Source organism: Corticium candelabrum, chromosome 17 (assembly GCF_963422355.1).
Source record: "Corticium candelabrum chromosome 17, ooCorCand1.1, whole genome shotgun sequence".
In the NCBI taxonomy this organism is placed as follows: Eukaryota; Metazoa; Porifera; class Homoscleromorpha; order Homosclerophorida; family Plakinidae; genus Corticium; species Corticium candelabrum.
Window position 1 is genome coordinate 5466660 of NC_085101.1, and position 13106 is coordinate 5479765.

Here is a 13106-nt window from a genome sequence, read left to right on the forward strand (position 1 = left end):
GTAAATACGACTGCTGCAACAACAACTCGTTTAGTTGCTGACTGTTGCTTTTATACTGCTTAGCTAATAGTCAAGAGATCATCTAACTTTGATATAAAATGTAATTGAAGATAATGACAGCAACCTTCCTGCTTTCCTCTCGATTTCTTTACACGTTATAGTTACATGACATTATGCAGCAGTACTGTATTGTGTACAATTTTAATTTTAATTTTTAATTTGAAATCGTGACTATTACACGCACGCACACACACACACACACACACACACACACAGAGTCTCTATATACGGCTCTGCACACACATACACACACACACACACACACACACACACACACACACACACACACACACACACACACACACGCACACACACACAGAGTCTCTATATACGGCTCTGCACACACACACACACACACATACACACACACACACACACACACACACACACACACACACACACACACACACACACACACAGCCTCGCGTAGCCAGACCCCTTTCCGCCGCGTCATACTTCTGGGCTGTGTGTGTGTGTGTGTGTGTGTGTGTGTGTGTGTGTGTGTGTGTGTGCGTGCGTGCGCGCGCGCGAGTGCGTGTGTGTGTGTGCGTGTGCGTGCGTCATACACATAAATTAGAATACAATCTTGTGGGCGTGGTGTCTTTACCCTCGCGCTTGCGTGTCCACATCATTTCTCATCCGTAGGAGGTCGACAGTTGCATGTCTGCTGGACAAGAAACCTTAGTAGAAGCCGAGTCGGCAGCAGCGACCTACAACGTGGAGAACTCGTTTGACATTGTCAACTGGTTCGAAGAAACCTACAAGGAGCATGTTGCTACAATGATCATCTACTACCGCGGGCTCTGGTGACCATACTGCAAGGTAGGCAGAGTGTGTGTATCATGCATCTTAAAGGCGGAGAGATTTCTACCTCAGCAGCCCTGCAGGTCGCAGAAACGGAGGCATATCGCATGACAATCGTGATCCTGACGCAAACGGACCGTCAAATCAGCATGACTCATTAGTGGGCGTGGCGCATATGTGAATGACATTTCTTTGCAACGTTTTGATTTGAATACGTTTAGTTTTCTTAGTAGGAATAGCTAAGCATTGCTACATGTACATACATGTAGGAACGAACCATGATGAGGTGACAAGACCATACAAGGATGGTGAGGATGGTGGCTGAGGGTCTGCTTGCTCACTAATTTGGTTGATCCTTGTAATTTATAGTACTGGGAAGCTTCTGAGATGCTTGTTAATTGATATCAATTTTTGTAAAAATTTATTTAAGGGTTTGGATACTTGGCAATCATCCATGTGATCAATGCAGGAATGTTGATGTTTTCTTAGAATGTTGTTTGTATGTGATACGTTTCTTAATTAAATTTACAAACTAAATTTTAGCTTGCCAACTTCCTTGATTGTTGTTGTTAATTAAACACACACACACACACACACACACACACACACACACACACACACACACACACACACTGAACACACACACACACACACACACACACACACACACACACACACACACACACTGAACACACACACACACACACACACACACACACACACACACACACACACACACACACACACACACACACTGTGCACACACGCACACATACACACACACACACACACACACTGAACACACACACACACACACACACACACACACACACACACACACTGAACACACACACACACACACTGAACACACACACACACACACACACACACACACACACACACACACACATACACACACACACACACACACACACACACACACACACACACACACACACTAAACACACACACACACACATACACACACACACACACACACACACACAAACACATTCCATCATTTGTTTGTCTTGATGATGATGTAGCGCTACCTCAGAGATTTCAATGCTTTGTATGAAAGCATGAAGTCATCTGATGTAGCTGTGTATGGTGTGACTGCTCAGCCACAGGAGGAAGCCGACAAGGCAGTCACACAATTGAGGTTGCACTACAAAACATACGGAGATCCAGATCACAAGTTGGCGACCCACTTGAAGGACAAAGGCCTGCTGGACGTGATCATCGCACGACAAGGTGATTCTCGTCACCCAAAAGTCAAAGATTACAAAGATGGCATGGCACAGCCAGGTACATTGCTGTACATACTCAACTTTTATTTTATTATATTTTGCATATTTTTGTGTACGATCAGCTGTTGTCGTTGTCAATCGTGAAGGTGCCGTTCTCTATTCATTCATCGTCACTCCAGGATTGGTCAGAGCATTTGCTATAAAATGTTGGTTGATGTAGCTACATGCTAGTACATGTATCTGTAGAGTAATGCGTATGGAGCCACTGGACGTCCGAATCCAAAGGAAGTATGCCAGTTGATTCAGGCGAAGTTGAGTGGCTCAACCGAGAATGTGAAAATGCCGTCGAAGTATGGTGTGTTCAAGTTCTAGTTGTAAGGATTGTTATCCGTAGACGATGAGAGACAATTCACGTTGTTGGTTATTTATCTTATTGCATGTGGCATGCTGTATGATGACAAGGCTTTGGAAAATCACAGTTTGTGACCCTATGCCTTTGAATAGATTTGCAGCATCTACATGATTTATACAAATATATAACAACTGTGCAGGAGCAGTTACTTGGGAGGTGTTACGATGTATTATTATTGGTTCCCTGTTTTTTGGCGTATGACAATTTAATGGTGAGCAAGTTGAAAAACTTGTTTGTGTTTGTGTATTGAGTAGGTATCTGTTGTTAGTCATTGTATCTGTTTGTCTGTCTGTCTGTCTGTCTGTCTGTCTGTCTGTCTGTCTGTCTGTCTGTCTGTTTGTCTGTCTGTCTGTTTGTCTGTTTGTCTGTTTGTCTGTCTGTTTGTCTGTCTGTCTGTTTGTCTTTCTTTCTTACTAATACTTCATTGTCTAATGTTTTGTGGAGAGACTAACAAACAATTGGCATCGAACTCGTAGATTCTAAACATTGAAGTCACTCTTATTGTAAAACATAATTGGTATACCTACACTCTGACCTACATGGATGTGAGTCATGATTGACTGCAGTCATAGAACTTCTCACAACAAACAGTCTCTTGTTTTACACTAATGACTTCCTTGATTTATTAATTGATTAGGACCTGCAATCAGGAATCTAAACCATAAACCATATATGCATTCAGAGACTAACCAAGTCGAGCGCTTGAAATATCAAAAATCCTCAAAAACATAATGGTAATAACTTATGAAATTTATTAACCACACAAGATCAAGTAGATTGCCTTAGAATTTTCCAGAGCTGCACACAGAGTCTTAATTAAGTTAGTGGCTATGGTTTCTGCCACTTGTTTCATTAGGTCAAATCAGGAAGACATCACAATTATATTTGGAGGTCTATTAGAAGAAGAACACAGCTAGAAATGGAACGCTAATTAATTATCTTAGAGCGACACGCCCATACAACACTCTGACAAACACCCTCATGGCTTCTTCTACATAATAAAACTTCCCTGCAGTTAACACAAATCGAGAGAACTGCGCAGGACAAGTTTGAGGCAACCGACTCTTTAGAGCTGTAACATCCGTGCAACTTCCGTGCTTTCTTGGCGAAGAATCCGATGGACAAGACGAGCAGTGATGTCTGCGACATCGTTGGCTTGTATGAGGAAACCCTCAGGACACACACAGCAACAATGCTGTTATACTACCGTGGAGTCTGGTGACAATACTGCAAGGTGGTGTGTGTGTGTGTGTGTGTGTGTGTGTGTGTGTGTGTGTGTGTGTGTGTGTGTGTGTGTGTGCATGGTCATTTGCGATTGCAGCCAAGATGCTGCAGAGCTTGTCCACTTCATTTATTATGCATTTGCGTCACGTTTCCACATCGGATGACATGCAGTTGAGAATGCTAGCATGCACACGCACTCACAACATTCATGATTGCTGTGCATGTTTGCAATTGCATGCACGTTCGGATGCTTTTCCTACTCGCATAGAACGCGTTTCTGCTCTACATATGGGCGTGGGCTCTGGTTTGTCTACGCCCGTCACGTTCTCGTTCCTCGTTTCCATAATGCAATAGCATGCATACAAACATCTGTAGCTCTTGGAATTTGCTGTGTTAACGAGACAGACAAATAAATCTGCGGAACAAGTAGATGCATCTTGTCTCTCTCTGAGTGTAATACCATCTACCATAATTTGGCATGCATGCATGCATATCCACCACGTCTAGATCTCTTCTAATATTTTCAAATATTTGTGGATTGTTTCTTTCTCGTCTAGCGCTATCTCAAAGACTACAATGCTCTTTATGAAGAAATGAAGTCATTTGGGGTGGCTGTGTTGGCTGTCACATCGGAATCGCAGGAAGAAGCCAACTCGGCAGCCACCAAATGGGAGCTGCAGTATAAAGTATATGGTGATCCACATCACAAACTGGCTAAATACTTGAAGGAGAGAGGTCTTCTAGATGTGGTCGTAACACCAAGAGAAAGGTATCTGAGTGGCATGGCACAGCCAGGTATTAATCAATTAGTAATTAATTAATTAATTAACTAATTACTAAGAGTATGTCTGGCTATAGCTGGTTTGACTACAACCTCTGAAGGTGAAATTATCCACTCATTTGTTATCACACCAGGACTGGTCGGTGGCATGATGCATGATTTCTATACAAAGTTGTTAATATCAATTTATGCAGAGTAACCTCTATGGAGCCACTGGACGACCAAACCCTAAGGAAGTGTTCCAACTGATTAAAGCCAAATTAGGTGGTTCGACAGTCAAAGTGAGAAAGCCTTCAAAATATGGCCTTTTCAAGTTTGAATTGTAATACACACAGTCGTATGACTATACTGGAACATGGCAGTGAATTTGGGCAGGAAGATTGTCTAACTTGTATTGCATCTGCATTGCTGGGTTGATGCTGCATAATGACGGGATATAGAGAAATCACTTTGGTGGAGCTATATTCTCGATAAACATGCAGACAGTATTCTGGCTAATCGATACAATGCAGTTAATGCTCCTAGTTTGAATATATAGGAAAGTAATATGTCAATAGCAAGCAACAGTTTGTAGCAGTCAAGATTGTTTCGAGATTTCTGTTGATAATGCATGCATTTCCATCAAACGTCCTCACAACAGAATTGTGTTGTACATTGCAGCATCCTCTCTTCATGAAGGTATGTAGAACTGTTTATAGCAAGGTCTGACGTTTTAACTTTGTGACAGAATGGCCAACTGTATATCACAAGTCCGAGTCACATTTGCATTCCCTAGAGGTATACACAAACCACCCAGTGCATGGGTCTTTCACTACATCAGACATAGCAAACATATCAGACAGAATTCAAACATATTAATCCAGCATGTATTTTATTAGCTAAACCATGTACTTTGCAATGTTTATATCCTAGACCTGCGCGTCATGCACGCATGATCACCCATCAACAGAGCTTAGTTGTTAATTACTGGATATGGCGCCTTGAACACCAACCACCCGTGTAGCAACCATCAACAACTTGAACAAGCATGCAAGATCGACACAGGAGACCCCCGTGTAGAACACGCCGTACTGTACGGTACATACAATAAAAATTATGACACGCATACGTGCATTGTAGAATTGTGATTGATTAACCATGCATTCTTGACAAGATTAATAAATTATTAAACATCTACAAGGTAACGTACGTGTTGCTTGTTCGAGTTTTGTTGCAAGTTTTTTGCCTAGACTTTTCGCTTGGCCATACTAACTAGAGAATAGCTCTTTTAGTAGTAGTTAGCTTGCAAATTGGGGCCATGCAGTTGCGACATCAATCGAGTACATGCAGAGAGTGAAACGATGCATGCAGCAACTCAACGGGACCGCTAGTCCAAAGTAACGTTCAAATGTTGCTTGCTACTTTTGTTGCACGTTTTTTATTTGCTTGGCCGCTAACTGGATTTGGAACTCGTGCTGCACTGTTTCCACATCAATCGAGTCTATAGCTAGCTAGCTACATTGAGGAGTAAATCAGCTGGGTAGCTAGAATTTGTCGGTCGACGTTCTCAGGCAAACTGGCTATTAAGTTAGCAGCAGCGCTGCATGACTTGCATCGTCTAGTGTGTGCCCATTGAGTTTTAGAGCGTGTGCGTGTTCGTACACTTCTGTCATAAAACACTAGTGATTTAGCTGGCATCCGATAGTAGGGTGATGCGACGTCAAACAAAGATGTTGCTACCGTCTATACCAATACAGCAATCTAACAACAGAAAGTCACTGCAACAAGGTGCAAGATGTCCGTGTGTTGTAGTAAACATACAGTTGCCAGAGTTGGCAGAGCTGCAAAATCGATTGTGGCCACGCCTACCGTGTTGACAGCGCGTGCAAACGAGGATGCGCTTCGAAATACGCTCCGAAGTATACCTTCTCCGTCTTCTTCCAGAGATACGAATAATGGTGAAAAAGATGCAGATTTTGTTCTAGACTCTCCAAACTTACAACGAAGGAAGAGAAGCGCATCTGTCGGTATCCTCGGGACGTGGTCACTTCTCATTTCCTCTCTGTCCCAAACAACTTCCGTAATGCAACTACTCCAGTTTCCTGGTCTAGAAGTCTTAGTGTGGAGTGTCTCGGTGAAGTGCCAAACTCTGTAGCGTTTGCTCCTGCTTCTCTCTCCTTTCCTAACCCTGCAAACAGCCTGCCACCCGTCTAAATCCGATTTCCGTCTTGGCTATATACTCTGTAGTAGGAAAGCAGCTCAACATGGCAAGGAACTTACAGACATGGAAAACAGAGGCAAAATTCATTTGCTTCAGAACACAAGAGCTAATTGCAAGTAATTCCATTTGTTGGTCTCAGCTAGCCTACGTACGTTAGATTCACAAACTGTCAATGAGGTGACCAGAGATCAGCTTTTCAACAGAATTATGTCTCTCATCTTGGGAGACAATGCAAGAAGGCAGACAAAAGCCGAGAAACAATGCATAACGTCAAACTTATTACTGAACTACAATAATCAACTGTGAATAAATAGATGGCTCTGAACTATAAAACACTGTACATCAATTGCACTGTCAGCCAATCTTATAAGCGAATTGCAGAGCTACAGACAGGTTTATCATTTTGTGAATTGTGATGAAAATTAGTGTGCTTTCTTCACTGATTGTTTGCCTTTGCTGCCAAACCTTGCAATAGAATAAATGAGTTAGTACAAATAAAAATCACTAACCGCTAATTTGGACTGTTCTAACAGAAACATGCTACACAGATATTCACTCCACATAAATGCACAAGCACAAACACAGAAACAGATGGACAGACAGAGTGACAGACAAACAGACATGAAAATATATAAAAGACAGACAGGCAGATAGACAGGCAGATAGACAGACAGACAGACAGACAGACAGACAGACAGACAGACAGACAGACAGACAGACACACACACACACACACGCACACAGCTATCTCTCCCCCATTAATCTTCTGTGTCATACTGTAGGAATGTTAGGAGAACAAATAGCAACCTTGGAAGTTATTGACAACAATTTATAGCCCTATGACAACCAGTTGTTAATAATACGGCTTGCTTTGTTAAATTTCTAGGTAATACATCTTGCTGATCAACATACAGTCATTTTGATCAACAAACAGAACTGCTGTTTTGCAGTTGTAGTGTGGTGGTGGTCATTGTGTGTGTGTGTGTGTGTGTGTGTGTGTGTGTGTGTGTGTGTGTGTGTGCATGCGTGTGTGAGTGTGTGATTTATTAGGAAACAAAAGCCTTGACATAGTTCTTGGTCTATTTGCTGCCAATGGTTCAAACTATTTGGACTGCATTGTGATTTAAAATTCTTACTTTGGACTAAGAGGTGATCTTTGTGTTGAGGGAGTTGTCATTCCAGGTCTCTTAGTTGACCTTCCAATCTGACAAAAATCAGGACCTAGAAAGCAGAACAACATTGTGAATGGTCAGCATTAATAAACAGAAATGTTCTTAGATTCCAACTTCAGCAAAACTGCTATACATGTATCACATTTCAGTATCTCCAGATAATTACCTGGTCGGGGCTCTGGTGTTGTTGGTGTGTTCTCATTCCTTCCTTGCTGTTGTTCTCGTCTTGCAGGAGTCTTAGTATCTGCAGTGTCATCATCCACGATGAGAAATTGCTCCCAATAGTCAGACGGCATACTCAACAATTTTTCTATAATTACTGGCTGCCTCCTTGTGTCTTCCAGCATTGTTTGAGCATCTGTGTTAGTTCCGGAGTAGCCAACAAGAGTCGGGCCAAAGATCTTAGCCAAACTGCTGGCATACATCTTGTTTGATTCACAACCAGCTGCCACTCTAGAAAAACAACTAAATTTATTGTATTTTGCATTGTAGCATAACCATCAGAAACAAACAAAGTAAACCAAAAACAAACAAACAGAAGTCATTCCACATTCAAATAACAAACACTGACTTTTGTAATTTACTGTGTTAGAGCTGTGCAATAATGGAATACCCAATATCGTGATAATCAAACCAATTAAAAGTCACAGCTTCTGTATTGCAACAACTAAGACTACATCCAAACTTCTAAATTTTTAATTAATTAAAGTTTCTGTCTGAAAATAATACACAAACGTTTGAAGGAACACCATCGTGTTCATGTGTTCAGAATGTAAAGATGCCTTTTTCATAGAGCTCCTGTAACAAATCGCCATGCCATCCAACACGACTAACTTTATTGTGTTTTCACTAGACTACCTAGCTGGTACCACTTTCCACTGAGCGTCTTCATCAATTTACAAAGCAAAGGTCTTATGGCTTATATTATGACATCCTGTCTCCTCCAAATGGCTTCACTTATATTTCTGACTCATTCAGAATAAGTTCTGTCTTTTTAGTTCAAGTAGAGTTGAGTGAATTGCTGTTGCTGTTCACAACAATACGTTGAATACACACGTGGTACATGAAATTCCACCTTTTAGTAACATCATCTTGAATCAGTTTCTTCAGGACAATGCAGATCAATCTGCTTTTGCCACAGAACACTGGAAGACCAGGAAGACTTTGAGGAATGATAAAAGTGACATACTAATTGCCTCTCATATGCTACAGTTATGAATACATGTAGACTATCCATCCTATTTTTGCATTTACATGGGTAGCGAGGTTGTCTGCTAGCTGTGCAATCTACTGGGATATGCAAAGCCTTGAGAAGATGAGAGCAAAGTGTCCAGTGAGTCAGCATCAATGTAGTGTATACCGTATGTGATAAGTATAATTTGCCCAGATGTCCAGCCATCTGTTGCAATTTTGAAAAATTCAATTCCTTTTCCATTATGAAAATGACAATCTTCTCCTCTTGTTGATACAAACAGTGTTGTGTAAAATACCAGCAAAATGTACCTGGATTCAAAAGTATGTAGCATTGATCGGAAGCTATCATTGTTAATTGAAGTGTAGCTAGGCTCCTGTATGTACAGTGTTCAATGCAGCTGCAAGGAATGCTAATTAGCTAATCATTTTGCCATTATTGCCTCACACTGTCAAGTTTTCAAGTAACCACTTCCACACACTTGCAACCCTAATCCTCACCCTAGATAGCCATGATGATTAATAATAGAAAGTTTGCTTCTTACTTCTGTAAGTGAAGCATCAAATATGCCAGTGTGTCCTTATTAGCATCTGGTAGCTCAGCAACTGCCTCAAATATCATGCTGAGACTTTCTTCGTCTTTTGTTGAATCAGCAGCAAGAGAAAACGCTCCAAATAAATTTCTTGTCAACAAAGGTTCCTTCAAGCTACGAAGAAAATCTTTGAGAACACCACAGAGAACATTGATGTTTGCCACAAGCGTCTGATGTAATACAGCAATAAAAAATAATGAAACAAGGAGTACAATACATAACACAAGTGTGGACCACCAAGTCAGGATTCTTTCCTCTCAAAAATTTGTCCTTGATGTCCTTGATATCTTTTTCAGCTCCACAGAGACGATAGAGCCCTACATCAGTTAGTCCTCGTCGTTCAACTTCTCTTACACATCGTACAATCAAAACAGGAACTTTGGGACGAACAGATGGACAGAAAGAATCCAACAAGCCTTCCTGAGAAACATAAGTTACATTAAAATTCCAAGTCATGACTGCATGCATGTTCGTGTGTGTGTGTGTGTGTGTGTGTGTGTGTGTGTGTGTGTGTGTGTGTGTGTACGTGCACATGAGAACACCTGTACATGTTCATACATGCAAGTGTATTCAATCATTGATGTACCATTTTTGAAGCCTTGCTCAGAGTTCGATTAGCTGGGATACACTGTAGAGGCACCTTGTCTCTGCAAGGAGTGTGACACACTGCAGAACAGTCTGAAATGAAGACATTTGATGAGATTACAATAAAAAAATAGATGACTGCATTCCAACTAAACCTTTGCACTTAATAAAATACATTGACAAAACAACTGAAGCTCTTCAAAAGAAAAAAGAGAGAAAAGAAGAATGAGACCAACAGCCATAACAACTAATGTTGAGATAACTAAGTGACGAACACCAGTTATTACATAAAGATCCTGCAACATTTGCCATGTCTTTTAGATGCTGTCTTGATGGTCTTCTCCTGCTTCCATTTGCTGATGGGCGTTTGAACTTCTTTTCTATTGGAGGAATATTCGATGGTGAACTGTCATGCAGCAACGGTTCATCGAAAGAAACGCCAGTGATGTTTGTTATATAAACTGGTTGCTGGCCAATTGCATCCTGATGATCATCACAAAACCACTTTACTCTCTTTGCTCCAGCTGTCTGTAACCAAACAAATACATACATTCCAGTACCTGATTAGTACATTGCATGCAGGACACCAATTGGTATAGACTGCTGACTAAAACATTCATCCACATACGTCTACATTAATTTCAAGTTTCATACTAGTAAACAAATAAATTTAAAAAATCAAGTTTTGTAGCCTGCAGCAAAACTCCTGGAGTCCACTGCCGTGTGCAAAGACCTTCAGAAATCAATTTACATCATTGTAAGGACAGGAAATGTTGGCTTTAATATTAATAATTTGCATTTGTTGTGGGTTGTGTCATGATTGTGTATGCATAAAGTTGCAACAATTTTCAATTAACAGAGAATGTAAATCGCAATGTCTCATAACATATTGTGACAGAAGGAAAAAACAATATTATGAAATGTAATTGTTTACCTCGTGTTCTCCTTGTGGTACTGAGGGTTCCTATAGCATAATCAATCAATCTGTATAACATGTCACAACACAATAAACCAGAATCAATTACTTTCAATTCTATTTGTGCAGAACGCCTCCAAACAGGATCATTTCTCAGTTTACTGACATCTAGTAGGTCCTCTGAGTTAGGCTCCACACTCACTTCTGATGGAATATTCGATGATGACAATGACTCTTCTATTCTACGAAGGCAAACACACTAAAATAAGTTTATCACTCATGCTCTTTATTTTTATGTTATTAAAGATATTGAAAAGGTTATTGATTACAAGTAGATATCCTGTCTACATGAAAAATGCTTGGACTTTCCTTACGCGTACAAGTCAGCAAATTTGAACACTGAGTGGTTTCTTTCTGTGTACTAGTATGTACAGAGGGACATGTACATCTGTCAATCAATACGATTTACTTCACAACTACAGTCACAGCAGCATTACATTGTTAGTGCCAAAAAAACTTCCTGGACTTGCTTTGTATGCATGTCACTATATCAATGGTACTGAACCTAAGAATCTATGTATCTACGTCTATATCGATTTCTACTGCAGCAGTCTGTAGAACTACATTTTCTTTCATGATTGTTAAAGCTGTTGTTGATTATATAGCATGCTCAAATCAAGAGACGTCTCTGAACTGTATGTTCTGCAGTCTTCCTACCCCAAACACATCCCCACATGTGCTTGTTGTTAATTAATGCTCTCTAGAATCTTTATTAATTACAATATGCTTCTGTTACTGTCTTACACAGCAATGCATAACTCCAGTTCTCTCCTCCTCTCCTCCTCTGGTAATGCACTCATCTTATCTCGATCACTCAGCAGTTCCCGAATAAGAAATATTTGACGTTCCTGTGAACAAAAAGGCATGTAAGTGAACAAAAGTATACAGAACATCAAATAGTGACAGGCTGCTACGTCAACGAATAGACTACCTAGCAGTTGCATTAATTAAAAAGTATCTATAAACACATTAAATATCAAAACTATAATTAATATAGAATCATCTAGAAAACCTTATAGGCAAACGTTGCCATTGTGCTGTTGATGTTTACATGTTTGTCTGGTTTCAGCATTCTGTTGTAGCTTAGACAATTACTGCTATACTAAGAGCGCATGCAATCTTGTAGGACAGTCATGCACTTTCTACCTAAAATTTAGACGAGACTACATGCTAAGTAGCGTGGAGTATGGCGTATTCGAGTCTATAGTCAGTCACATTACTCGAGTAAATGTTGATGCCTCTCACCAGGTACTCCACTTGACTCTCGGCTCGTTGCCGTTTCCTCATTTCCGTCTCGGCCATGCTCCTCGCGTGTTTTAGCTGCACTTCAAGAGAATTGTTCGCTTCCGACAACTCGAATACCCTCCACTGAAGTTGACTACAGCTCTGCTGTGCAGCCTGCCATTTCTTGCGCCACTTTTCTTGAATAGCAACGAATTTTAGAAACTCTGATTCGTCATGCTCGTAACCAGTCGTCAGGACAGTTGTAATACTTATCAACTCGTCTACTGCAGATACTAGACTGTGAGCCGAAGTCATCTTTACGATAAAACACAAACAAACGAATACAATGCGCTCAGTCAACTCAGTCAGGCGGCGGCGTACTAGTCTCGCGTAGCCAGACCATCCCCGCCTACATTCTTCCGGCCAGACCATCCCCGCCTACATTTTTCCGGCGAGAGATACGCGAGACTAGCGGCGTACAGTGTGTGTGTGTGTGTGTGTACTGTACAAATCGGACAGACATGCGCATGCGTCTAGTTGTCGCTGTCACTTGTGTGTGTGATCGTTGTGGCAAAGTTTCGATGATGATTCAAGTGAGATGCTTCACTTTAAGGGTAACTGACATGAAAAAATC

The 13106-nt window shown here is 40.9% G+C and overlaps 4 protein-coding genes across 4 annotated transcripts in view; 3 read left to right on the forward strand and 1 right to left on the reverse strand.

The window, feature by feature from the left end:
• LOC134193090 (jouberin-like) overlaps positions 1–176 on the forward strand; it is a 14061-nt gene extending 13885 nt beyond the window's left edge. Inside the window, exon 30 of the mRNA XM_062661879.1 lies at positions 1–176. This exon is cut by the window's left edge and continues 126 nt beyond it. The gene's annotated coding sequence lies outside the window, so the exon portion shown is untranslated.
• A 496-nt stretch (positions 177–672) lies between these two features.
• Positions 673–2670, forward strand: LOC134193352 (uncharacterized). Its single transcript, XM_062662188.1, has 4 exons — positions 673–882; positions 1911–2172; positions 2237–2298; positions 2361–2670. Exons 2-4 carry the CDS (start codon positions 1947–1949, stop codon positions 2484–2486), a joined length of 414 nt encoding a protein of 137 aa, XP_062518172.1. The 5' UTR covers positions 673–882; positions 1911–1946; the 3' UTR covers positions 2487–2670.
• An 822-nt stretch (positions 2671–3492) lies between these two features.
• LOC134193353 (uncharacterized) lies at positions 3493–5161 on the forward strand. Its single transcript, XM_062662189.1, has 4 exons — positions 3493–3760; positions 4308–4545; positions 4609–4670; positions 4726–5161. Exons 2-4 carry the CDS (start codon positions 4344–4346, stop codon positions 4855–4857), a joined length of 396 nt encoding a protein of 131 aa, XP_062518173.1. The 5' UTR covers positions 3493–3760; positions 4308–4343; the 3' UTR covers positions 4858–5161.
• A 1788-nt stretch (positions 5162–6949) lies between these two features.
• LOC134192953 (rac GTPase-activating protein 1-like) lies at positions 6950–12834 on the reverse strand. The gene is made up of 11 exons (XM_062661709.1): positions 12494–12834; positions 11993–12096; positions 11298–11430; positions 11207–11236; positions 10560–10800; positions 10274–10365; positions 9925–10107; positions 9640–9857; positions 8070–8356; positions 7868–7952; positions 6950–7196 (listed from the first exon to the last, which is right to left on the reverse strand). The coding sequence occupies exons 1-11, from the start codon at positions 12785–12787 to the stop codon at positions 7154–7156; spliced, it is 1710 nt and encodes a 569-aa protein (XP_062517693.1). The 5' UTR covers positions 12788–12834; the 3' UTR covers positions 6950–7153.
• Positions 12835–13106: the final 272 nt, after the last annotated feature.